At 38.9% G+C, this 26,335-nt stretch overlaps 1 protein-coding gene across 4 annotated transcripts in view; it reads left to right on the top strand.

The window, feature by feature from the left end:
• The window catches only part of PATJ (PATJ crumbs cell polarity complex component), a 291,022-nt gene that overhangs the window by 85,662 nt on the left and 179,025 nt on the right, over positions 1 to 26,335 (top strand). For all 4 annotated transcript variants that reach the window (XM_064493517.1, XM_031465257.2, XM_064493518.1 and 1 more), the window contains 6 exons: positions 1,508 to 1,903; positions 6,849 to 6,972; positions 11,739 to 11,913; positions 18,901 to 18,972; positions 20,300 to 20,477; positions 25,412 to 25,522. In XM_064493517.1, coding sequence (XP_064349587.1) covers positions 1,508 to 1,903; positions 6,849 to 6,972; positions 11,739 to 11,913; positions 18,901 to 18,972; positions 20,300 to 20,477; positions 25,412 to 25,522 — 1,056 coding nt within the window. The remainder of the gene's footprint in view (positions 1 to 1,507; positions 1,904 to 6,848; positions 6,973 to 11,738; positions 11,914 to 18,900; positions 18,973 to 20,299; positions 20,478 to 25,411; positions 25,523 to 26,335) is intronic.

The following is a 26,335-nucleotide window of genomic DNA, read 5'->3' as shown; positions in this document are numbered from 1 at the left end:
TCTGTATTAATTTATTTTAAACTGGACTCTTTTCTCTCTTGCATTGCATTGCCTCCATACATGACATAGGCCAGATGTAAGGTATTTTCAAAGAACCAGCATAAACTGATTTTAGATCACTAATACAGTCTTAAAATTTTGAGGGTAGACCATATTTTTGAAAATAGACCTGCATTTAAAATGCCATAGAAAAATAGGTGTACAGAAGAGCTTACTGAATACTTCCTGCAGAAAAGTTATTTAGTCAAACCTTACTTTATGCTTTAATATTACAAAGCATATTTTGAAGCCTTTCCTTTTTTAATAAAATGACTTGTGTTTATTTTGCTTTTTGCAGTTAAGAGTATAGTTTTGCTTTACTTGATAACAACTATTGTTTGATATTCTTTTCATAATTTGTTGACATTGTCTGAAGCTGATATGTAGTCCTGTAATGCCCGTTACATTTTTTTAGTTTAGATATTTTTTGTTACAATGTCGTAACTGGGTGAAATGTTTAAATATACCCTATAAATGCAGCTTTTTTTTTTTTTTTTTTTTTTGCAATAACTGGGTTGCAGTATTTGGTATACTATATTAATTAATCTCAAAGCTTCACTGCAATGATGTTTAGCGGCAAGTGAGGAAACAATGGGAAGGAGTAGATTCATTTCAGGAATTTACGTTTATTGATACTTAATGGTTAGGACTTAAGATAGGAAATGTCATTGATGCCTTAGAAGGAATTGGGCCTCATTGTGCTCAGCGCTCTAAGGTCCCTTGGAATTATGTCAAAGGCTCAGCAGATCCATATATTCCTCAGTTATTACCTAGGAACTCAACAACGTTTCTGCTCATATATGACTATCTAGCTTCAGTTTTATGTACTTGCCTTTCTAATTAGTACAGTCTAAATTAATTGAAGAGCATACGGTATTCATTCCTTCTTGTATATTTTTAATGCGGATGCAGAAATAAATTTCTATTAAATGACGTATTATAAAAGAGTCATGCTCAAAGTAGTTGAGATGTTCTCCCCATATCTTTAATTGATAGGGAATATTTTTTAAACATTCAAAAAGCCATAATTTCTTTTGAGTTACGTAAACTTGAAAATCTTGACCTTTTAAGTCTCTGCTTTCTTAAGTAATAATACGAAGTGCAGCAGTATTTATGTACTACTATTTATTTGAGATACGTGAGTTAAATATTAAGTCTAGCGGTTTAACAGATTCCTACTTCTGTCTGAGAATTTTCAGATGGTTAATGTATAATGAACTTTTTTAGAATAGTCACCTTGCCAAGGGCAGATTTTTGCCTTTTGTTTTGTTTCTCTTGGGGATGGAGGGTTGTGTGGTGGTGAGGTTGTATTTCTCCGTGCTGTTAATGGAGAGCTGTTCAGGTTAACCGTGCATTGCCGTGCAATACCATCATTGCAGTTGTGGCAGGAGTTGATTCCAGTTAATGTTCAGAGGGTAGCTTTTAAGACAGGCATAGTTTTAAAATTTTTTGCAATTTTTATTCACAGGGATTTAGAGATGAACCCTATTTTAAAGAAGAGCTTGTGGACGAGCCATTTCTAGATTTGGGAAAGGTCTTCCAGTCCCAGCAGAAAGACATAGACAACAGCAGGGAGGCCTGGGAAATGCATGAATTTACGGCCCCTAGACTGCAGGAAATGGGTGAAGAGAGAGAAATGCTTGTTGATGAAGAATATGAACTGTATCAAGGCTGCTTTCAGGCCATGGAGTCGTGTCCCTCATCGCACATTCAAGAGGCTGCTCCTGTTCTGCCCATGAAGGAGCTTCACTTTGGTGCACAGTGGTTCCATGATCCGCAGCTACCCGAGCCTCAGGAAGCAAGATCCATGATGAGTCTGTATTCGCCGGAGATGCAGCAGTGTGGCTGTAGCACTGAAAACATGGTAAGGGGTGAGGCCGCATCTTCCACATCCTCCCCGACTCCTCCCCTCCCTGTCTCTGTCCAGAGTCATGTAACTTTGAAACAAATGACCAAAATTTAATGAACCTTTTCAGCATTAATCATTTTTTTTTCCCAAGACGAACCACATGGTATGTTGCGGTAAGTAGAAACTCATCATTTCTGTGTCATGTAACTTCTAGTTGGAGTCAGTAGCTGTAGTTGCCTTGCGTTTATGGTGCATTTTTTTAACCTTGTTTTTTTAATGATGTTTTTCTCCTAATTACCCACTTCTAGAAAGAGTTCTTCTGCCATTTGTGATTTTTTTTTTTTCAGTTCCCTCAGGGAGACACAGCTCTATATTGCATAGTGTATTTGCCAAAGAAAATCAAGGCCAAATTGACTACAATTATATTGTTCTATCTTGCTTATCCACATTGTTCTCTGCATTATATATATACTAAGTAGAAAGTCACTGAACTCTAGAAAATTATCTTTACATTTGTGATACTGCCTGTTGACAACTTGACAGGAAGATATTTTAATAGATTTGCCCTTGCTAGTAAATCACCAATAAACTTTAATTTTTTTAAATGAAATTAGAGTTAAATGGTCAACAATTGGAATCTTTAATTAGGGATTTTTTAAAAAATGGTTTATTTTTGTTTGTTTATTTCCTGCTTCAAACTTTAAGTTCCAGGCAAATGAAAAGAAACTTACTGTATGGGGTGTACAGCAGTGTGTTCAGGTGCAGTATGGTGTCCTCCTCACTGCAGCTGGCAGCTGCCCTGCAGTGAGGTGCAAAGTAGTCTTTGTTAGCTCTCACACAGGGCAGACAGAGCTGGGCTTTTCCCTTGCCTCTCTTAGACCTTCCTCCTATTTTCCCTTCTGCAAATGCTTGTGAGTCCCTCTGCTATGCAAGATGCTGTACTTAACGTATTTAAGAAACCCCAGTGGACTCCCCATGATAGCGGACTCTGGGCAGTCTACCAGAGAACGTGCTTGGGGTTATATGGACAGCATGTGGATGTGGGAAGAAGTGACATAGAACCACCCGGTGTGTTGGCGTTGACACTGGTTCTTGCTACGTTTGCTAGCCCCACTCCCGTGTTTCTAATTACTTGACCCCAAACAAAATATTCAGTTATATGGAGCAAATTAGTGACCACTGATTAGTGAATATTCATAAATACTCCATTGTTGTGGCTGTTTTCTTTGATAAAAAGAAATTTTGCTATTTACCCCAATATAAGGCAACCTGAAATATAGGCCCATTTTAATATATAAACTTTTAGGGAAGTAGCTGAAGTAGTCAAATGGATATTCACAGTATTTACTTTGTAAGTTAAGCATTCATATTTTAAAACCTATAAAATACTAATTTTTACATATTCTCACATTTAATGATAGATTTTTATTCAAATTTTTTAATGTCAGCATCTACATTATTATCAGAATCACTTTTTGATCTTTTAATACTGTTTTTCAGCTATACTGTCTTCATTTCCATCTAGGTTGTCTGAGATACAGTAATTTTTGAATCCATACTGTCTGTCAAAATTTTATCCTAATCTCAAATACCATTTTCATCACATCAGATTTTTTTAAAAAAATTCCTCTTCTAAGTTTGTATTGATAATCTTTACAATGTAACCACTTACTCTTTATTAAAGTGCTCTTTAAAAAGCTTGTTTAAACAACATTCAGTGCTCACACTTTGAAGGACATGTGAGTAATTAGTTAGTAATTCTGTTAAATTTCCTAATTAGTAATTCTGTGAAGTTTCTGATTCTGTGAGGTAGCCTATATCGGCTCCCTAAACAGGCATTCATTAAGATGTGTCAGCCCTACTGTGTCTCACTTTACAGTATGTTCTTGCTTTGAATCATTATATGTTCTTGCTTTGGGCATTAACTCTTTTTCTCCCTCCCCACACCGCACAGTGCTGACAGTGTAGGGGAGGGAAAAAGCTTTTTCCTCTACCCTCCTAGGTTCCTCTGCCTGGGGCCCTGGAAATTAAACTGACAAAAGAGGTTAACGAAAGAAAAACAGTCTATTAACACCTGCAGCAGGAATACTGGCAGGAGAAACTCAGTGAAGAGTCACTCAAAGGTGGGGTTAGAATTTGGGCTTAGACACAGCATCTTAACACAGCACAATGCATTTGTGGAAAAGTGACAAGACAAAGGAGAGGGGATTTAGTCTTTTAAACTGTGGGAAGGGGTAAGTATTATGGAGGAAATTGATAGAAGATAGGCTGATTTTAGTAAGGTTTGTCATATACGTTTCTCTTAGTGCCATCTCTGAGCTGAAAAGAGTCTAGAGTTGTCTCTGGTGATTGAGAATCAGGGGAAGATGGAGAGCTTTTCTGAGTCTGCCCTTTCTCATTTGTCTTTTGCTCAAAATAATCTTTATGCCAAAGTGACGTATTTCTGAGTGAAACGTTCTGATCCCCCATAATAGTTATACCCATATGATTAGGATGGACTTGGATCTTTATTTGCTTTTCTCTCATGGTGGACCTCATGATGGTAATTTATTGCCTAGTGTTATAAATCTGGGTGGATTTTAAAAACACAGTCAGATGCCTTACAAATATGCATTTCCCAGCACTCTTCCATTTAGAGGGTGCCCTCCAGAAGGAGGAACATTATCTCTACTGTCTTCATGATGATATCCATTTGGGACTGCATTTGTGGAGTGCAGATAATACCCAACTACCTAAAAGTTTATCTTTCTCTGTAATTCGCTTATTCCATTTTGTTGAAGGGTGGAGCCATCAAGGTTTATAGATTTGGTTCTTTATTTTAGTTGTGGTAAAATACACATTACATAAAATTGACCATTTTAACCATTCTTAGGCTTATAGTTCCTGTGGCATTAATATACTCACATTATTACATAACCATCACCACCATCCATCTCCATAACTCTTTCATCTTCCCAAATTAAAACTCTGTACCCACTAAACAATAACTACCCATTCTCTGTTTCCCTCATCCCCTGGCAACCAGCCATAATTCTACTTTCTGTCTCTAAGAATTTGACCACTCTTAGTAACTCAAGGGGAATAATACAATATTTATCCTTCTGTATCTGGCTTATGTCATTTAGCACAACGTCTTCAAGGTTCATACATGGAGCATGTATCAGAGCTTTCTCCCTTTTTGAGGCTGAATAACATTCCACTGAGAGTATATACGATGTTTTGTTCACTCTTTCATCAGTTGAAGGACATCTGGGCTGTTTCTATCTTTGACTATTGTGAGCAATGCTGCTATACACATTGGTGTATGGTATCTGTTCAAAAACCATATTGTGAGTAGTAGACACCCAGAAGTGAAATTGCTAGATCGTATGGTAATTCTGTTTAATTTTTTGAGGAACCACCGTATTGTTTTCCATTGCAGCTATGCCATTTTACATTTCCGCCAACAATATACAAGTTTTCTAATTTCTCCACGTGCTCACCGATACTTGTTTTCTGTTTGTTTTTTAAATTAGATGTGAAGTGTTATCTCATTGTGGTTTTGATTTGCATTTCTCTATTAGTGATGTTGAGCAGCTTTTCATATGCTTATTGGCCATCTTCATATATGCTTTGGAGAAATGTCTAAGTCCTTTTTTTTTTAGAGATCTGATTTTTTTTCTCCTGAGGATTATTTACCTGAGAATAATTTTATGTTTTTATTTGCTTCTGAATTGAATTTTCTAAAGGTCTAACCTTTCACACTCAGTGTGTTAAAATCTCAGATTCAGGCATCAATTCTTTTTCCTCAGTTACATAATTATTAATTTTTTAAAAAATGTCCAAACAGTTCAAAACTTGTTGTAAAATGTCTTCTTTTTAAATACTCAGTGCCTCCATCTCCTCCTTACTCCCTTCTCTAGGAAGTTCTTGCTTATTTTGTTCTAAGCAAGTAAGTAGTCATGTCTCTTTTCTCACTTCTATCTAATATTTGAGTTGAATTCTATGTACTGTAGGCTCCATTATGTATCTGATACAGTTATATACTCAGCTATATTCATAACCTGTTTGGCAAAACCTAACAACATGTGGTTCTTCAGTTTATGAGAGGTCCTTTTCTTACCACTAAAGTATGATCAATGTAACAATGAAAGAACATGGACTGTTGTGAAAAATATAATTCATATTTTTGTTTTGAACAACCTAGATTCTCAACAATAGAGAGTAACATAGTATTATTCACCTTAAATGAACTAAGATATATCTCTATGGTTCGCCATGATGTTATCATTTAATTTCATGCATGTAAAAGTTTTTAAAGAACATATTAAAGTTTTTATAATAATACATCAGCGAAAATTGTACGTTCTGGAAGATTGTAACTTTGGAAAACCATAAAAGACATTTGTATAAAAGGAAGATACGGAAAGTGTAGTAAGTACTGACTGTACTTACCCGTAGGTTTTAAGTTTGGGGAACATTTTGTTCACCAGGCAGACAAGAGTGCTAGGAAGGAGGGCATAGCAAAGGCTTAGAACTATGAAAATTCATAGGTGTTTCTTAGAGCCATGAAAATTCACCAGGTGTTTCAGGATCAGCAGTGAAGCCATTTAAGTCATGATCCAACATGATCCAGGATGCAATGTATATCTACCATTGACTTTGCTTGACTTAATAGATCTTTTATTCTTCTACCTTGGTAAATGTTTATTTAAATCTACTTATTAATGTTTATAAAACTTTTTTTTGAGGGGGTTAAAAAACCTGGTGTTTGGAGAAAACAGGTTTTACGAGCCTGTACTCCTGCAGGTATTAGGTTACCAGCGTTTGTTACTGCTTACCGCGGTATAAACCGTTACTTGAGAAGGCCTGTTTGCAGGGCCAGTTTTCCACTGTCATTATGATCTGGGTTGAACAGCATTACGGTGTTCCACATTTTATCATAAAGTACTAATGCATTTCTGTTTTTCTTCCTCTCAAGATGGAAGAAAATTTTGGCATCGATTCCCTACCCTCCATACCCTGCACTGAAGCAAACAGCCAACCAGGCAGATATGACGATCTGGAAGATCTTAATTCATTAACCAAAAGCAGTCTGGATTTAGGTGTGTGATTTTCGTTTCTCATAAACACAAATTACATTATTTTGCAATCTTTCAGTTTTATTTGTGTATATGATGAATTTTACTGTCACATTTTCATTCATTATAGTATTTTGAATTGAAATCTGCCTATTAATTAATCTGCCTCAAAATATCTAGAAGAATAACATGACTCATTTCCACTTAGAACTTTCAGGTTCTATTTCCTGAGAGGGCTGCATTTTCCCTGCTTCATTTTTACTTTTTATTAGCTGTGTGGATGAAAACTAAAACTAGTATCTTATGCTGAATCAGAAATAAGCCTCTACTAATATATATTAAAATCTCTGATGCTATTAAGTGATACTGTTAGCTCACTGAATGGGGTTGTTAAATATTAATAAGGAAAGACATATTTTAAACATTTATGAAACATTTTTATAGCCATATATTATAGTCAATATGGGTACATTAATAAGTTAGTTTCCATTAAAGAATCCTGAAAGGATAGTGCTTCTCCTTGCCTTTTCCCATATTGATTCTTACATATTTTTGAAAACTTGACTTTAAAAAATAATCTTTCCTCATACGACACTGAAATATTGAATGTCGTTATAATATTAAAATCCCTAGGTGAGACTAACAGGTTCTTTCCTAGCGCTGGGATTTATGGAGCCATTGTTCAGGATTTATGCGGTCCTTCACCTGTTTTGACTCTACTCACAGGAGAAGTCTTTCTCTGTGGGCAGTTCCCGTGTTGCATGGTAATATGTTGTTCGGAGAGAGAGCGCTGTAGAAAGTTATGTTACATTGTATGAATTCAACCTTCTGTCAGGTAAAATCTAAAGAATGGGATTCTTAATGTGGTTAAAGATTGAAGGCATCTGAGAGAGAACAGTTGTCAGTTCCCTGTGGGTTGAAACACAGCATGAATAGTTAATTGTTTAAAAAATTTAGGGTAGTTAATTTTCAATATCTAAGATGAACCTATCCTATTTTTCATAATTTATAAACTGACTGTGACTAAGAAAAATGGGACTTTTTTCACCAAAACTCTCACTATACTTTTTTTTTAAATTCACCACATTTCTGTAGTCCTCTGACTACTAAATACTTGGAGGAGATTTATGGCACAAATGAATGAGTAAGTGAATTAATGGTCCATATCTGTTTGATTACCATTGATACTTTATAGCAATGTGGAGGGCTTACCTATGCCTTGTAAGATGTTTAGCAGCCTCCCTGCCTTCTAACCAGGGCTTCCAGTGGTATTCCCACCCCTAGTCAGGATCAAAATCAGAATATCTTCAGACATTGCCACATGTCCCCTGGGAGGCAAAATTGCCCCTGATTGAGAACCACTCACTGCTTTATACTGTCAGGACTGAAAGGAGTAGACTGGAAACATGGGGTGGGTGTGTGTAAGGAGGAGAGTGGAGTTGGGGAAAAGGTAGGGAGAGGGATTTTGTCCTCATGGGATGATCCAGTCTTCCTCTGAGCCCACCTCTGTGTATTCTCTAAGCGACTCCAAGGTTCCTTCCTCTGCCTTCTGCAGGCGTATGAGTGTTCTAGAGCTGCCATAGCAAATTGCCACAAACTTGGTGGCTTCAGACAACAGAAATTAACTCTCTCACTGTTCTGGAGTCCAGCAGTCTTAAGATGCTGTACTCCTTCTGAAGCTTCTCGGGAAGAATCTGTTCTTTGTCATGTTCAGCTTCAGGTGGCTCCAGCATCCTTTGGCTTGTGGCTGCATCATTCTAATCTCTGCCTCCATCCTCACATGGCCCTCTCCTCTTCTCCCTATCCATGTCTTCTCTCCTGTCATTAGGTCTCCAACCTGTCATCGAATTTAGGGCTCACTCGGATAATCCAGGACGGTTTCATCTCAAGATACTTAGTTTAATTACACCTGCAGAGACATTTATTCCATGTAAGGTCACATTTATAGGTTCTGTGGCAGGGATATGTCTTTTAGGTGGGCCACCATTCAACCCACTATCCTGCCTTAATCTAATATTTTTGGCAAAGCTCTGGGAATTTATTTTTCGAGATTATAGCTTTAGGAGTTAAGCTACACTTGTATTCCGTAGTCCTGTCCTCACCAGAAAAGCGTTCATAACTACATGTTTTTTGGAAAATTTTTTGAGAGCCTCCAGAGGGGTACGAGGCAGGCATGATCATTTGGACCAGCGCTGACCACAAGTGGGCTGAGAAATGATTGATACAGAGTCAGTAGAGACTTCAGCAGCTTGCTCATTGCATTAATTCTACTCAGAATTTCATTTTGCTCTTGAGAGCCCTGTCCAGGGAACAGCAGACTCTGCCTCAGTCCCAGGCCCCTCAGTACTAAGCCGTCACCTGCTGTCACCAGACAAGCCCGTCCACTTCTCCGAGCCTCTCCACTTCTTCAGCTGTAACATGAAAGAGTTGGGTTAAGTTGTCCTGTAAGGCTGCCTTCAGATCTGTAGCTCTTTGCCCACTTTGTTAGTAACAGGCAATTTTAGATTCATCCATGAGCAGTTATTTCTGAGAGCCTACATGTCAAAGGCTATCCTTTCCCCTGTGCTTAATCTAAAATTGTGTGTCCTCAGAGAGCCTATACCCTTCACGGACTGTGAAACTAAGCATATAAATTAGCATAATTAATAATGTAAAGCATACAAGATAAATTCCAAATCAGTGATACATATAGTGTTAAAAGATTTCAGACAGAAAGTAGTTGTATTTCCCAGTCTTTGGCCCTCCCTGGAGTGGGCCTCCAGTGACTCGGAAGGAATTTCTGCCGCTGTCGCTCGCACACTGGCATGCCTGTCTCTTAGGACAAGCTTCAGGAGGGCAGGGCTTGTATCTGACTGCATTACCGAAGTGGGTGCTCAAGAAATAGTGTTTGAACGAGAAGGTGACATGCTGCTCATGTGTGGTGATTCAGCAGCATCCCAGTTCCCTCCTTTTTTTTTTTCTCAGTTGCTAAGTTGTGCAGTAACCCATTCTCTTCTCTATGTGGGCTCTTCTTGCCTTTATTTTGTTTATCAGTCTATTTGTACACCTCACTAAGTATAAACCTTTTGAAAATTTCCCCCATTCCTCTCCTGAAACGTTAACTTCCGTTTTCCAGGAAATTTTTTTTTTTTTTCAACTTCCCTGTTTTCCTAAGCCTTGTGCTCCTGTTGTGGCTATTACCTGACGACTGCACAGGCCCTGAAGGCCTTGATTTGTTTTACGGGCTCCTGGTTACCACGGTGCACTTGGTGAATGGCTCCGTAAAGTGTGCCCGCGTGAGGCACCATGGGGGAGGAGAGGTGTGTGCCTGAGCGCTGCCAAGGGTCCGTGGAGGAGGAGTGGGCAAAGGGTACGGGCAGCCCTTGTGCAGAGCAGGGCATGAAACCTTTTAAGCAAACTGCACAACCTATGAAACCCAACGCTGTAATTGAATAGGCTGCTTTTACCAGCGTAGCTGGATGAGAAGTAGCCTTGCAAATGGGGCCAGTTCTCTGCCCTTTAAACTCTGGTTCTAGGCCGTTCCTGCCAGAATCTCCATCCCACCCCTGGTCCCTCCTCAGTGGGTAAGGGGGTAGATGCAGGCAGAGCTAGAGCAGTGGGGCCCTCATGGGGGTTTGACTACTTGCGGGAATGCAGGCCCAGTGGCTGGGAGGGAAGGGTGCATGGGGATGGGGGGTAGGCGCCTGGGACTTCCTGTAACACACCTGAGTGTTATAGTTATTTCCACCCCGCCTTCAGATTCTCCGTTGCATTACCAGCTCATTAGATCCTGATTCCAAAGTATCTAGACAAGATAAAACCCAGAAGTAGAAGTGACTTTACTAGAAAATTTGTTCAGTATGAAGAAATGGAAAATTTTAGATGATGCTTATAGAAGTTTTAGAAGAATGTCTATATCTCTTTAGTGATCATCTCTAATTTTCTGATAAGCCAGGCCTCCAAAATGCATTATAAATGTATGGATTAAGGGAGGCACTTGGTGCGGTATTCATAATATTTGTATAACATGAAGAAGAAAGATTGGCTGGGAATTTATAATGGATTAGGTATAATGCATCCTGGGGTATATCCTAAGAGTGATTGATGCGTTTATGCCAGCCTGGGTGCAGGTCTCTAAGCAAGTGCCTTAGGGCTGCGTGCACAGCTCTGCCCTAGTTATTCCTTTTTTCAGTAAATGGCAAAATGACACATGGCATGTCAGGTAACTTTGCACATTCTAATTGGCGAAATTCCTTGGCTTGGAACTCCCCATCTATAAAATATGGTTGCCAGTATCTTTTCTAACTGATAGTTTAATGAGAGAATTTAATAAGGTAACAGATGTAAAAGAATTCTGGAATCTATAAAGAAAGCCCCTTTAAAAATGTGTTTTTATTTGGTTATTTGTTATTCTGCAGAATTCTTTTTTAAAAAAAAATCAGTGAAATGTCAGTGTGCTTGTAATTGAGACAGCCTAGGTTGGTAAAGGAAAATTTGTAGTGAGATCAAAATATTGTCGAGTAGGGGATTCCTTTGATAAAATATTCATGTTGCTAAAATGTCATCTTTTCAGTGAGGCTTAAAATTGTAACCCTCTTCCACTGAGCGTTCCTTGTCTCCCCTCCATGCTTTATATTTTGCTGTAGTGCTTGTCACCATCTAACATATGAAATATTTCACTTATTTAATTTGATATAAATGAGTCTTCTACCTGGGAGGGGCCTGCCCTTAGTAGATCTCCATGACTGTTGAATGAATGAAGAATGAATGAGTGTATCGTGTGTTCACTATCATCTGGGTTTGCTCTTTAGGCATGATGATTCCAAATGATGTCCATGGTCCTGGCTTGCTTGTTGAACTTCCTGCTGCGGTTCAGAGGAGGGAGCAAGAAGATTTGCCTCTATACCAACTCCCCAGGACTCAAACGGTTTCTAAGGCCTCAGCATATACAGGAGTGTTGTCTTCTAGATATGCCACTGATGCATGGTATGAAATTATTTCTCTTTGTTCTCACATTACAAAATAGTTTTCTCTTTGCTTCTATTGAAAAAAAACATGATTATGGTAGAACATTTGGAAAAATGCAGAAGATATTATGAATAAATTCCACTATATTACACAATTACTGTAAGAATGTTATGTACTTAAAATTGTACCATAGATACAATTTTGTATTATAGTTGTGTGCAAAATGGATTACACAGAGTATTTACTTAGAGAATGGGAGGTTAACTAAGAGTTTAACAACTGGAGCAAGAAGTACTCGAGGACAAATTAAGGATGGAATGGAATTAAGAGTTAGAGAATCTATGGGCATTGACTATAATACGTTGGGAGTGAGAAGGAGTAGCAGGAGGACCTGTGTTTCTGAACCGGGAAACTAGATGGATAGCAGATGGTTAGCGGGGCTGTTAATTCTTTGGCATCAGATTATAGGGGCATGAACAGGTTGAAAGGGAAAATGGTGAATTTGGTGTGGGACGTGTTGAGAGTTCGAGTATCCATAGGACAGCAAAGTGAAATGGAATTAATTAAATACATGATTCTGGGGATTAATGTTGAGGTCTGTCCTGATGTAGATAATTGGGAACAGGATCAAGCGTAGGTGAAACCCCTGGATTTGAATAGTAGTCCGTGGGAGGCTCAAGCGGTAAGAGCACAGGGCCAACAGTGGAGTCTGGCACAGCAGGAAGGGCATGAATGGAGGAAGAAGATAGTGAAGTGGAATGAACAAAAGATAGAAGGAAACTGATGAACTAGAGTTTGACATAGAAACCAAGGGAAGAGAGCATTTTAACAAAAGGGTCATTACAGATTATTGTTACCTGCTACAAAAAGGTCAAGGTAGATAAAATGGGAACATTTTCACGGGGCTTGGTCACATGGATGCCCTTGGTAGGCGTAGAACAGTTTGATTAGAGTGGAAATCAGAGAGCAGTTGGTTGAGAATTGAACGGAAGATCAGAAATTGGACAAAGTAAGAGCAGACTAGTGTTTTGAGCTCATGAAACGAGCAGAAAGAATGCGTGTTACCAGGACAACTGGAGGGTATCGTGGGACTGAGGCCAGGGGGAGTTATATATACAGCTACCTAGGCTGTGGGTATGGATGTGTATCTTTCTGGGAAAGATCCAGAGAAGGAATTGCAGATGCTAGAGAGTGGGTGATTAAATAGTCCCTGGAGAGGGTGGGAGGAGAGAAGGACATTGCACCCCTGATAGTTTGATAGGAGGAAGCTCAGGTCCCCCATGGAGGTAGGTGCCAAGACAGAAAGGAAAGTACAAACGCAGGTAATCTTAATACCTTGAGGGCAGGAATCCGTGGAGATTCTTACCCAGTGACCTTGATTTTTTTTTCTGTCATTGAGGAGAAGGGTTGTTCAAGAAGTGGTGGGGAGCTAGTAAAGTGGGCCGTCAAAGGAAAGCTGTCAGAGTAGATATTAGCTTTTGGAACACGGGTAGGAGAGTACTGGCCTAGTGGTGGGAAGGAGTTTAGGAAAACAGTGACTCCCTTTTCCAGCCTCCCGGGGGGTGAGGATGAGCGTCACCTCTCCAGGCTGGCATCCATGGCAGAGAAGCAGAAGCTGCTGGGAGAACAGAGGAGGGTGAGAGAACACTGAGGGAAGAGGTTGGGGTGTGGGGTGGTTTCTTTACAACTGAAGGAGATTTTGTGGAGGGTGCCAGGTAGTTTGGCTGGGTGGGCCTTGGGGATGGGGCATGGGAACAGAAGCACACCTGGAGGAAAGTCCAGAGCGGTGTTGCCCTGTGAGTACAGGACAGGAGAAGCAAACAAAGGAGTTGGAGGTGTTGGCAAAGCAAAACAGGGATGAGAGATAGGGTGGGATTAATTGGCCTGAATGCTTTTATTGAAACCTTAATCCAAGAAAGATTCTGTGTTGATACATGAAGTATCTCAGATTTACATGACATCACTTCTCTGTTCAGTGACCTGTGCCCTTTGCCTAGAGTTTTAGGTAGAACTTCATAAAAAGTTGTCTGTACTTCTGCATAGCTCATCTCTGAGTGGAAAGGAAAGACCAGTCGGCCCGACTAGTTGGAGGAATCTGGTGGCTCTTCACTCAGCTGACCTGGACCACAGTGCAGAGGGGAGGAGGTGACGGGCTCGGGGTCCTAGAGTGAGGGATCTGACCAGCTCCCGGAGGGTCGCAGTGTCAGACAGCAGTGGATTTGTTTCTTTAGGAGAGGTGCCTGGCAGTGGAAGTCCTGGAAGAGTTAGGAATATGTTTCAATTTCTTATATGATCAAGTTACTTTTCAAATGAGACACTTGTTTTTTAAATTTCTCTTGTGCTGACTGTTAATAATTGAATCTGGCCAAATTCAGAAATGAGGCTGCTCTTCAAGCTATAGAATTGTAACTGTAAACTGGAAAAGATTTAAACAAATTTCCAAGCCCACCCCTCCTCCCTTGTGCCCAAGATGAAGTGTTCCATCAGTTGTATCATTCAATTCTCCCAGCTTCAAGGAGAGAAGGTACACTTTACTCCTAAAGTGAGTACTTTGACAAGCTAATTTCTTATGCCAGCACAGGCATTTAAGGGCTCCTACCTAACCTTTGTCTTGGGAGATCAGTGTTGCATTTTAATGTTTTTTTTTTTTTTTTGACTTGGCTTGCTGTCATAGATTCAGGCTATATGTAAATCTCTGCAGGCTCCAGAAGAGTTCCTGTAAATCAAACTCCCCCTTTTAATCTTTCAGAGTCTGCCCCATAGAGTTAGGTTCATAGGTGAGTATTTATTGCCACTCAGGAGACTTCCTGAGTAATGCATAGATTCTTTCAGAATATAGTCTTTCAGATCATCAGGGTGTCAGCTAGTGCTAAATGCTATTTTACAGTTTCTTCTTTGCATTAATTATTGCGTAGGGCCCAGCAGAGTTATTCAGTGTGCACTGTGCTTTTGCATCAAACCAACTCCTCCTTACCTTTGGAGGCAGGACTGATATTAAAAGGTCAGATGTACCCTGAAAGGGGAGATCTCGAGGAAAGGAGGACTGTGGGCAGGCGGAGTATCGTAACTCTGAAAGGAATGAGTGATCTCGTTCTGGGTATCCTTTCTTCATAAAGTAACTTGAGGTCATGTTTTCAGAATTCACCTGGCTTCATTTTTTTCTAACTCACCTCTGTCATCACCTGCTGCCTAAAGGCGTGGGTGTGCCCACTGTGGGGGGGGGGGGGGTGGCATTTCTCAGACTAGTAGGAGATCTGCAGTAGAGATACACTGTGGTACTGCTCAGATGTCCTCTGGTATTTATGGCTGTGTGACCCTGGGAGGGCTTCCCTTGTGTCTGTATTTCCTCACTTGTAAAGCAGGCAGTTCTGTGGTTGAATAAGAGTGAATGTAAAGGACTTCATATAATGCCTTGAACATAGAAACTGTTTAATGAAAGGCCGCAGTAATGCTGGGTGACAGCTCTAGGCTCAGGGCCCTCAGGTGTATCTAGGGTGTTGACTTTTGCTGAGTTTATAAAACACTCAAGGAGAGTGCAGATTATTTTTTAAGCAATAAAAAGGATCAACTCACAGTAAGTAAAATAAGGAAGGTGTCAGGGGCTAAAGCCTGGGAGGATGATGAACTTGAGGTGAGAGAAACTTGAAAAAATAAATCATGCTGAAGGTATAATAGGGTGCAAATGAAAAGAAATACTTTCAGGCTTTGGGTACTTTGTTACAAATAATGGGAGGTGAAATGGGAAGCAGGCATCATAGTTGGGGAAAGGATTAAATGAGTTACTGTTATAGTTTAAGCTCCCAGCACAGTGCCTGGCATTTAGTGCCCTCTGAGTAAATGGTGGATATCGAATAGGTTACCTTTGAGTTCAACTGCCAAAAATTATTTGTTTCAATTCAGAATATTAGTAGAAGATTGAGGGTAAGGGAGAGGATAAGTATGTGCATTTGAGAGAAGACTATTCTGGAATGTTTGAGTTGAGAGGAAAAAGGGGAAGTTTCCAGGGAGTTTATGGCCTCACGTATGTGACACTTCCCCGATCTTACCACGCTCTTACAGCTGTGGCCACACTGCAGATAAAGACGAATGTGAGAAATTAAGACAAGAGGTGCATAGGAATATTACACTAATGCCTTTGAAAATATAATTAGGTACTTGATTGCTAATCCAGGCTCTACAGAAGGTCAAAAGAGGAAGACCTAAGGAAGCGGCTTACCCTTTATGGCTTGAATTTTTGTTTCTTAATGAATTATTTTTTCTGTTCTAGAACTCATACAAATGAAATCGTACAATCAGTACTTTTTTGTATCTGGCTTCTTTTACTTAGCATCATGTCTGTGCCATTTTAAACTGTACAGGGGTGCCTAGTTCTGTATGTGCACTGGTGTCAGGTAATGATTTGCTATGTAACTTTAAAGTCGTCGTGTACACTTGGATAACTAACCCTTCCAATTTGGAAAACACTGGTGCTCGATCTACCTAGTTCTGAATACTCATATTCTCTGTGGTGTGTCACACAAAATTGCCATGTAGAATCTGTCTGTTAAATGGAAAACGAAATCTTGAGATAACTTAGCAACAACCATAACGCTTCCTGGTTATTTCATTTTGTGGTGCTGAGTTTGCTTGACCCTCATATGGATTAGTATGTAGAAACTTTATATGAAAAAAAAGTATACAGAAAAGGAAAGGTCATCTTGGCTTTCTGGACTCATCTAATTTTTGTATGATGTTGAAAATTTTACTCTCAAAGACATGGTATATCATGACCAAGTCTTACTATTAATATCCTCTTGTTCATTAATGGGGTACTCCATCTTTCCTCCCAAAACTGTAAAGAATGATAACTTTGGGCATTTGTTATAAAGGACTTAAATAAAAAACATTGTTCCTATTAGATCGTTAATTCCTTTAGGGAAAAAATGGTTATAAGACTCTGGTTAAATGTAAAAGGAAAAAGTTCAGTTATTTTAAGACTTGACATTCTAACTGATTGAGCTATTGACCATGTTTAATTAAAGTGCAAATTATAAAATTTGAGGTTAGAAATCCCTTGTGAAAGTTTCAAATACATTTGTGCAAATTTACATCTTCATATAGGCAGTAAAAGTATTTTTACTTTCTTAGTTAAATTTTAATTTGGGTTAAAAGGTATATGCATTCATCAATGTAAAGTGACTACATTATTTTTGTATAGTACTCATCTCCTGTGACTATGTATTTCCAAAACTAATCTCAATATCTAATTTTTGAAAATTTTCTCTTTTCAGATATGAAATAATGTGAATAAAATATGCGCTTATCAACTTCCTAAAGAAAGATAACATGCTTTGAAAAAGTCAGTCTCTTCTAACAGAGTAATCCTTTTGTTACACCTTTTCTTAAAGAAAAGTAAAATGTCCCTTATTTTAGACAGATTTTTCCCCCTCTTCTCATAATAGTGTATGTGAAAGCCAGCAGTTTGGGAAATATTTGGTTTTAATTTTTTATTTATCTGTTTGTTTGCTTGTTTGTTTGTTTTTCAATGGAGGCACTGGGGATTGAACCCAGGACCTCGTATATGCTAAGCACACGCTCTACCACTGAGCTATATCCTCCTGCCTTGGTTTTAATATTTTTTTAATAGAAAAACATAGCCCATACCAATGTTAAAGCTTGGTTTCCTATTTTAAGTTATTTTAAATTTAAGAATTTAATCCTTATAATGATATTATACATGTACCATAATAAAAATATATACACATTTGGGTTTTTTTTTTTTTTCTTTATACATACCATGAGCTTTTTTTGCTCACAACACTCCTGACACCAAATGTCTGAGTTTTTCCCTCCACCCAACAACCAGTTCTCTGATTCTCTGGATACTGCGTGTCCTACAATTCATTTTAATTCTGACATTAACTACCTGGAGTTAGTGCAGACCCCACAGGTTAAGGGCTCATTCCCACAAGTCTCCCCAAATTCAGATGTCACTCACAAGTCCCAAGTTGCCAACTCAGTGTCTGACCAACTGGCTATCAATTGGAGGTTCCTGTAACACCTTCCTAAAGTTCAATAACTTGCTAGGATGGCTTGTAGAACTCAGGAAAGTGCTTCAGTATTACTGGTTTATTATAAAGGGTGCAGTTCTGGAATAGCCACATGAAAGAGATGCATAAGGCAAGGCAGAGGGTGTGTGGAATGCAAGAGCTTCCATGCTCTCTCGGGGCACTTTGCTGTGTTCTCCAACACAGAGGCTCTCTGAACCCTGTCATTCAGGGATTTTATGGGGGTGCCATTATGTAGGCGTGATTAATTCCATCATTGGCCATTGGTGACTGGACTCAGTTTCTAGCCTCTTACCCCCTCTTAAAGGTAGGGGTGGGGCTGAAAGTTCTAACTCTAAACACATGGTTGTTTCTCTAGCAACCAGCCTCCGTCCTGAAACTGTCTATGGCCCTACCTAGAGTCACCTTATTAGCATAAATGCAGGTATAGTTGAGAAAGGCTTGTTATGAATAAACCAAAAAATGCTCCTGTCACCCCATCATTTGGAAAATTCCAAGGGTTTTAGAAGCTCTGTGTCAGGGACCAGAGACAGAGGCCAAATACTTATTTCATATTATCACCCCTATTGCAGTTGGGGTATAGGAAAGAAGAAAACGGAGAGGAGCCTGGTTACAGGGTTGGTTTAGTTTTATGATATATGTTGGTGGAGAAATGTGAAATTATACAAATTCAAATAGGTTTTTAGAAATAGCATCTAGCGAGTCACCAGTAAAAGTGTTTGGAATCAATGATTTCCTGGTGCTGGGTGGATATTTGTTAAGTTGAACATTCAAGCAATATATTTTTGCTTTGTGTGGATAGTTAACTATTGATGTAAATTTTTTTTAAGCTTAGAAATTAAGAACTATTTAACTACGTATACATTGTGCAATGTCAAAACTTTTCAAAAATTTTTTTTTAATAATAAAAGGCTTGTCATAAGTTACATGCTGTTTATGTTTTTTCCTTTCTTCTCAGTGAATTACCCGAGAGAGAAGAAGGTGAAGGAGAAGAAACTCCAAACTTCAGCCACTGGGGACCACCAAGAATGTATGTTGGTGACATTGCTGGCTTTCTCGATAGGACAACGCAATGAGTTGCTCTTCTCTTTAACTTAATAATGTCATTCAGTCATTCTCTAATGGTTGCCCTAGGTCACATGTACACTGGCTTAAATTTTAATTTAATTTTGCCTTATCTACAGATTTTTATCCGAGTAAAATGACTATAACCTATACTAGGAGAATGTTTGTCACACTCTTTTAGAGAAAGTAGTTTACAAATGTCCATCTCTGGTGGACTAAGTCTTCTTTATCACTGCATCACTGAGCAAGGCAGGTAGGGCTGCCTTGAGCACAGTCAAGCTCTTTTTTTTAATAAACAACAACAGCAGTAGTTGAGGCTTGTATCATACAGCAATTTTTTATTTCTACCCTCCTCCCCTTGTTTGAGCTAGCAGAGTGTGTGGAGCCCATGTTCCCTTGGACACGCTCGTGGCATTAAGTCGTCACCACGGCTGCACTTTCTGTAGGTTGTAAAAGTCTTCCTTTCGCTGCCCTCCCTGTTCTTCATGCATTATTAATTCCACCACGCCACCCAGAATGCTTTTTTCTTGCGCTTTTGAGGTTTGTCTTCAGAACTCTAAGGAGCTGTTTTCTGAGCTACCTTTTTGAGTTAATTATTGTCCATGTCTGTGCACTTTGAACAAAATTCACAGTATCTTGAAGGGCACGTTTTATTAGCGCCCAGCTCTAAGCAACTGAGCTAACCGGCCAACTGTGCCTGAAGGGCAAGCTTTATTCTGTGCTTTCTTTGTGAAAATGGTGCAGAGGTAGGAAGAAAGGAAGACCTTTCCTGCCTTAGGAGTGATAACATCTACCCTCCGCTTAAAGAACCCCCAGTTAAGCCTGCTGACTGAGAAAAGTGGTATGGGCAGGGAGCCTCTCAGTGGCAAATTTATTTTATTCTGCAAGTCTGTGCTTTTTGCCAAAATGATATATGTGACTTTTTTGATTTTTTTTCACTCATTTGTTGTTTCCTTAATTCGTTCTTTGCTAATATTACAATGCAGATGGAAAGGACTAGTCACAGAAAATATATGGAGGTAAGAGATGGGAGTGTTAAGGCCTAGCTAAGTCTCTGAATACTTAGAGTCGTGTTTATTGTTTTTAGAAACCTTTTTCAGAATTTAAACTTTCATCTATGCCATGAATTATTGATAGGCTCTTATAATTTTGGAAGTAGGTACAATTTTTGTAGCATTTGTAAAAATACATTTATATGAGTCACAAGGATAAAGTACACATTGAACACAGTGACAGTACACCAATGAAATTACCTTGTTCATGAATGAATTTTGTTATTTTTGGTTTTACAGTGTTGAGATTTTTAGAGAACCCGACGTATCTCTTGGTATTAGTATTGTTGGTGGACAAACTGTTATCAAACGCCTGAAGAATGGAGAGGAGCTTAAAGGCATATTTATCAAACAAGTTTTGGAAGACAGTCCAGCAGGAAAAACAAATGCTCTTAAAACTGGAGATAAAATACTTGAGGTAAATAATGTTCAAATTCTGTTTTTGTGTGAAACATACTGTAAAACAGTAAAGTAATTATTTAGTCGGAAGTCCTTCCTTCATGTGTTGCAGTGTGTGTGTGTACAATTGGTGTGTTTTATTCAGATGCCTTGGTTTATGTGTTTGCACAATTTTATGAGATGCTAACTTTGAGCTGACAGCATTTAAAATGATAACAGAAAGCCTCGGTTGACTGAAAGAACAATTTATAACTTTGCAGAATGAGGCAGATGGTGGGTATCATGCTTCTACCAGTCTTTAGCAAACACTGAATCGTGTGCGTCAGTGGGATAGCCATGCTGTCCTCCCAGAGCCGACCCTGGAAGTCGAAGATGCCGTTGGGTGAGGGGTGAGTCCACCCTTTCCACATGGCAGGCTTTGCAGAGTGGAGTTTTAAGGGCACATCAAGGCACTAACAGGTCTGACTCTGATACCTTTCTTTGCACTGGGTTTATTGGATGACACTATATTGAATGCCTTTAATCCCAGAATCTGCGTTTTCTTAATTCATGCTTTATGCTGCTAAAAATCAGCTGTGGTGTTTTAGCTCTGATAGAGGGAAAAGAGCCCTGGAGGTCATGGGTTGAAGTCTAGATTGTCCTCTTTGTTTTCTGTTTGTTCTCAGACAAATTATTAAACCCATTTTATTTTCAGTTTCCAAATAAAATGGAAATGAGGTTTCAAAACCCATAGCATCATTGTGATGATAAATCAAAGAATTGCATAACACTGCTCTGGGTATATAAATTTTAGGTTATATTTATGTTTGTATGAAATTTTTAAAAATTTCAAACACACTGAGGACATGGCAATGAAGAAAATGGCCCAAAATCCCTTCTGTTACGGTGTTTACATGACAGTGGGGGAGACAGACTGTACACAAATAAGTAATACATGGAATGTTAGATGGTCATAAGTAGCTGTGGAGAAAAATAACAGGGAGGAGGGTGAGGGAAGATGGGTGGTGGAGGCAGTAGTTGCAGTGAATGGGCATTTTTATGGAAGATGATATTGGGACGGACCCAGGAAACGAGAGGGTGGGCAGTGTGGATGTGTGGGGGATGAAGGCTCCAGACAGGGAGAACTGATGTGCGAGAGCTCTGAGGTGGGAGCTTGCCTGGATGTGTGGAAGGAACGGAAGGAAGTCCAGCACTGCTAATGTCAGTAGAGTGAACAAGAGAGAGGGTGAAGAGAAGAGGTCTGAGAGGTAACGGGAAGCCACATCACGCAGAGCTTGGAAGGTTTTCAACTCTAAATGCATGAGAATCCATTATAGAACTAAACACGTACACATTTTTTGAAAGGATTATTCTTGCTTCTGGGGCAGGTGTGGTTTCATTTATTTAGCATTTGCATGGTACTTTGTTTTATTTATTTTTTTATTCCTTCGTTTTCCCTCTTATGTGCGATTTTTTTCCATTGTATTTTTGTAAGCAACATATTACTGGATTTTGCTTGTTTAAAATCTAAATTGATAATCCTCATCTAATAAGAAACATTTATTTTTTATTTTGGTTACTGATATATTTGAACTTAGAACCAAATGCAAAAGATATATTTTGAAATAATTATAGATTCATAGGGAATTGCACAGAAATGTATGAGGGAGTTCCTTCCCTCAGCCTTACCCAACGTTAATGTTTTATGTGACAACAGTGCAATAGCAAAACCAAAATACTGACATTGGCACAATTCATATTCAGATTTCACCGGTTATGCGTGCACCATCTGTGTGTGTGTTTATAGGCCTACACAGTTGTATCACGTGTGTAGCCTTGCATAACCACCCCAGCAGTCAGGAAACTCAGTTGTATCATCACCACAAGACTCCCTTGTGTGGCCCCTCTACAGCCACTCTTCTCCCATCCCCTCCTCCCCCATCCCTAGCCTCTGGTAACCACTGTTCTGTATTTATGTCTATAGTTAGGTTATTTCACAGTTGTCACATAATGAAATTATACATTTTGTTACCTTTTTGAGGTTGGCTTTCTTTTACTCTGAGTAATTTCATTGAAGTTCATTCAATTTGGTGGTCTATCAACAGTTTATTCCTTTTTATGAATGAGTAGTAGTCCATGGTATGGAGGTACCACAGTTTAACCATTCACCCATTGAAAGATAATCGGGTGGTTTCCAGTTCTTGGCTATAAACATTTATATACAAGTTCCTGAGTGAAAATAAGTCTTCGTTTCTTTGAGATAAATGCCTAAGAGTATAATTGCTGGTTTGTATGTTGAGTTCATTTTTAGTTTTGAAAGAAACTGTCAAACTATTTTCCAGAGCGGCTGTACCATTTTATATTCCCACCAGCAATGTATGAGTGATCCAGTTTCTCTGCATCTTCACCAACATTTGGTGTTGTCACTGTTTTTCATTTTAGCCATTCTGATAAGTATATAGTGATATCTCACTGTTGTTTTAATTTGTGGTTCCCTAATAGCTAATGTAAAGAACTTCTCATGTGCTTAATTGCCATCTATACCCCCTCTTTGATGAAATGTTTGTATGTGTCTTTTGCCTGTTTTGTAATTTAATTGTTCATTGTTTTATCTTTTTGAATTTTGGGGTTTTTTTTCCTCATCCTTCTCTGCTGTCAGTTGAATATAAAGGATTCTCTCTCTTAATCCAACATTACTTTTACACTAATGAAAACTCACTGTTTTGTCTCAGATTTAATAATATATATTTCTTCTAATTCACAACAGCTGTGAAATGTTACACTCTGATATATATATTTTGTTAAGCATGAGTCTTTTGTTTACTTTCTTCTATGAGAAATGTTACTTGTTTGTTTTGTTAGTGAAGTTTAATAATCATTCTGTGTCTTGAAACAATTGCATGGAAGGTTTAGTTCCATGTAAAGAAGAGTTTTTTAAACTAGGAGAATTTAATAATTTTTAGAAACGAGTCTTCATCTGTGTGAATGGACACACACACTTTTAGGTTATAATTTTAAAGCTGAGGAAGACTAAGATTATTTTTCAGTTGTTATGTAGCAGAATTTTATTTTTTTCCCCGAACTTCCCAACTTCAGTGATTCCCATTTAACACTGTGGAATCTGTGTTAGGGAAATAAAAGCTGATTATTACTAGAAGAAGAAATAGTTCTCATACTGCTTCTCTCACTGTTAAATATTTTGAGGATCAAGTTATTTGAAAGAAGCTTCATCAAACCATTGTGACAGCTTTTAAAGCGTCACTTGAAATTTTTAAACATTTTTTTCACTTACTATTATTTGTATTCTTCCTCAACTCAGATGGGAAAAGAGCTTGTACAAAGAGCAATGGCATCGCCTGGGGATGTCTGGTGGAATACAAAGCCAGAGCTCTTGCCATGGCCTTTTGGAGTTTGCACGATGTGGCTTCAGCTGCCTCCCTGGCCTCACCTCTTGCCTCTCTCCCCTCTTTCACTGCTCTTCAGACCCTCCTGACTCTAAGCCCCTCTAACACACAGGGCTCCGATCTCCTACCATAGGACCCTCCCTTCTGCGCCCCTCAGCTTCTGGCGTGTCAGTCTCCTCCTCACTCTGCTCAGACTCAGTGATTGATCGTCCCTCCCTCCCTTGTTGTACTTCAACGCTTCTGATCCTCTTTCCTTTCACTGAACCTGTCTGGGAGAACCACATCCTAGTTAAATGCAACGCCGCTTATTTCAGGTCTCTAGCATGACTGGAGAAAGTAAGCACCCATGCTGTCCGGTCTTATTTTAAGTTCGTTACCCTCACCCCCACTCTCCCTTTAGTTCTGTCCTGCATTCCTGTAATATTTCCTGAGTTGTTTTATTCTTCTACTTCCATAGGTAACTACTGCAGACCTCCTGTACCTCCTTCCATAGTCTTAATCTCAGTTTATGATCCTTGTTGCCTATTTCGTTGAGGAAATAGAAGCAGTCAAAAGGGAGTCTCCCCTTGTTCCCACTGCATACCAAAGCTTTTTTTTAGCTGCATCTATCACAACAAATGAACTGCTTGTGCTTCTGTGTAAAGCTAACTCCTAACTTGTGCAATCCAAGTCATTCCCTCTTCACTGTCCAAGGATTTGCTGCTACCGTTGTCACTTCTCTGCCCTTCATTTTTCCTCTCCACTGCATCATTATCACTGTTACTGTCCCATCTTAAAAACAAAAACCAACCTTGATCCCACATCCCTCTCCACCTACATTCCTATTTCCTTGGTCCCTTTATGGCAAAACAGTATTCACGAACTGTCACTATCCATTGGCCATGAACCACCTCAGCGTTTACCAAGGCCCCCTTACATTATTGGTTTGAAAAATTTGTTGTGTTAAATATATTTGATAAGTATTGAATGCTCTTTGAGATTATGGGCATGTTCACAAGTTAGGTTCTTTGAGGTTTACGTGACGAAGAGTTGTTTACGCTGTCCCAAATCTGCTGAACACACAACACTTTTAGTTAAAGAACCTATGGATGTTTTCATACTTCTTTTTTAAACATAATTTGAGAAACGTTCAACTACTCAATTGTGATGATGAGCAATTTACTTAAAATATCATTTTTCTCAGTTGAACTGAGAGAAGATGAGTCCAAAGAGGTCCCCACCCTCTGCCCCTACTCAGAATTCTGTGCCGTGAAGCTCAAACTGAGAAGCTTCTTAAGATTCTGTTACTGACCGAGCTACCTATTTTGGGTAACTATATTTAACCAGGGCCTTTGTTATTAAGATATTGATCTTATTTACTTTTCTTGAAGGTGAAATGTTATTTTCCTTAAACGTGGTCTCCTAAAACAGCAAGGCTCTTTATGGGCCAGTCTTATTTTTTTCTGCCTTTGGTCCAATTCATTAGACTCTGGCTGTTCTTGTAACTAGATAATACACATGAACTTTGAATTAATCTACCCACAAGATCTGCTGCCTTTCTAACTGAAATAAATCACTTCTGTATTTTCAGGTGTCTGGAGTAGACTTGCAGAATGCCTCACACAGAGAAGCAGTTGAGGCCATTAAGAATGCAGGAAACCCTGTGGTGTTCGTTGTTCAGAGCCTGTCATCCACTCCAAGAGTAAGCTTTAGTTTATATTTTCAAAAAGTTTAAAAATATTCTCCATATCTGTGGTCCAAGCTATTGCCTCCAAGTATTTTCCAACATACTTCTGTTGTTATTCTACTATTACTCAAAGGAAGTGTTAGCTTCATAAAAATGTAGTTAAATGTAGTATTAACATCAGTTTCCCATTTTTTTCTCTGATTTTGATCTCCTGGTCAAATTTGAGTTATTCCAGTGTTCAGTGGGGTCCAACAGACCTGTTTTAGAGTCCTTAATTCCCTTTTTTACCAGTTTTGCTAGCTTGGAGGCAAGTTACTTAACTTTTCTGAACCAGTTACTTTGCTAAGAAAATACTTTGAAGACAGAGTGAGTCAGGTATAAAAACATTCTGCGGGTACTATCACACGTTCTGTGTATTTATTACAGGCATGTGAATACAAATGTGTAGCACTGTTCTGTGTTCTGTTGGAGATTCGAAATTCTCGAAGAGCAGTATTTAATCATACAATTCTTTTCTGTAATAAATTACTCTTTTGGTATGGAATCAGGATCTGAGACACAGATGTCAGTGGCGGGATATGTATTTTATATTGCAATGTGCAGTAGAAATGTCATCCATAATTCCTATAACTGGAAGCAGTGTTTATTTTTCTTTATTTCATAATGGAAGACAGCTGTTCAAAACATGGGCACTTCTGAACAGTAGAAAAACTGCATTTTTTTAAAAAATTTGCTTTTCAATAGTAATAACAGTGCTTTTCAACCATTTTTACGTCAAGGTATGCAGAATATATTAGTTGTATGGCAAACTGGGTAAACATGTTGGCT

Source organism: Camelus dromedarius, chromosome 14, assembly GCF_036321535.1.
Source record: "Camelus dromedarius isolate mCamDro1 chromosome 14, mCamDro1.pat, whole genome shotgun sequence".
NCBI lineage: Eukaryota > Metazoa > Chordata > Mammalia > Artiodactyla > Camelidae > Camelus > Camelus dromedarius.
This window is presented reverse-complemented; position numbering and strand designations above follow the sequence as displayed.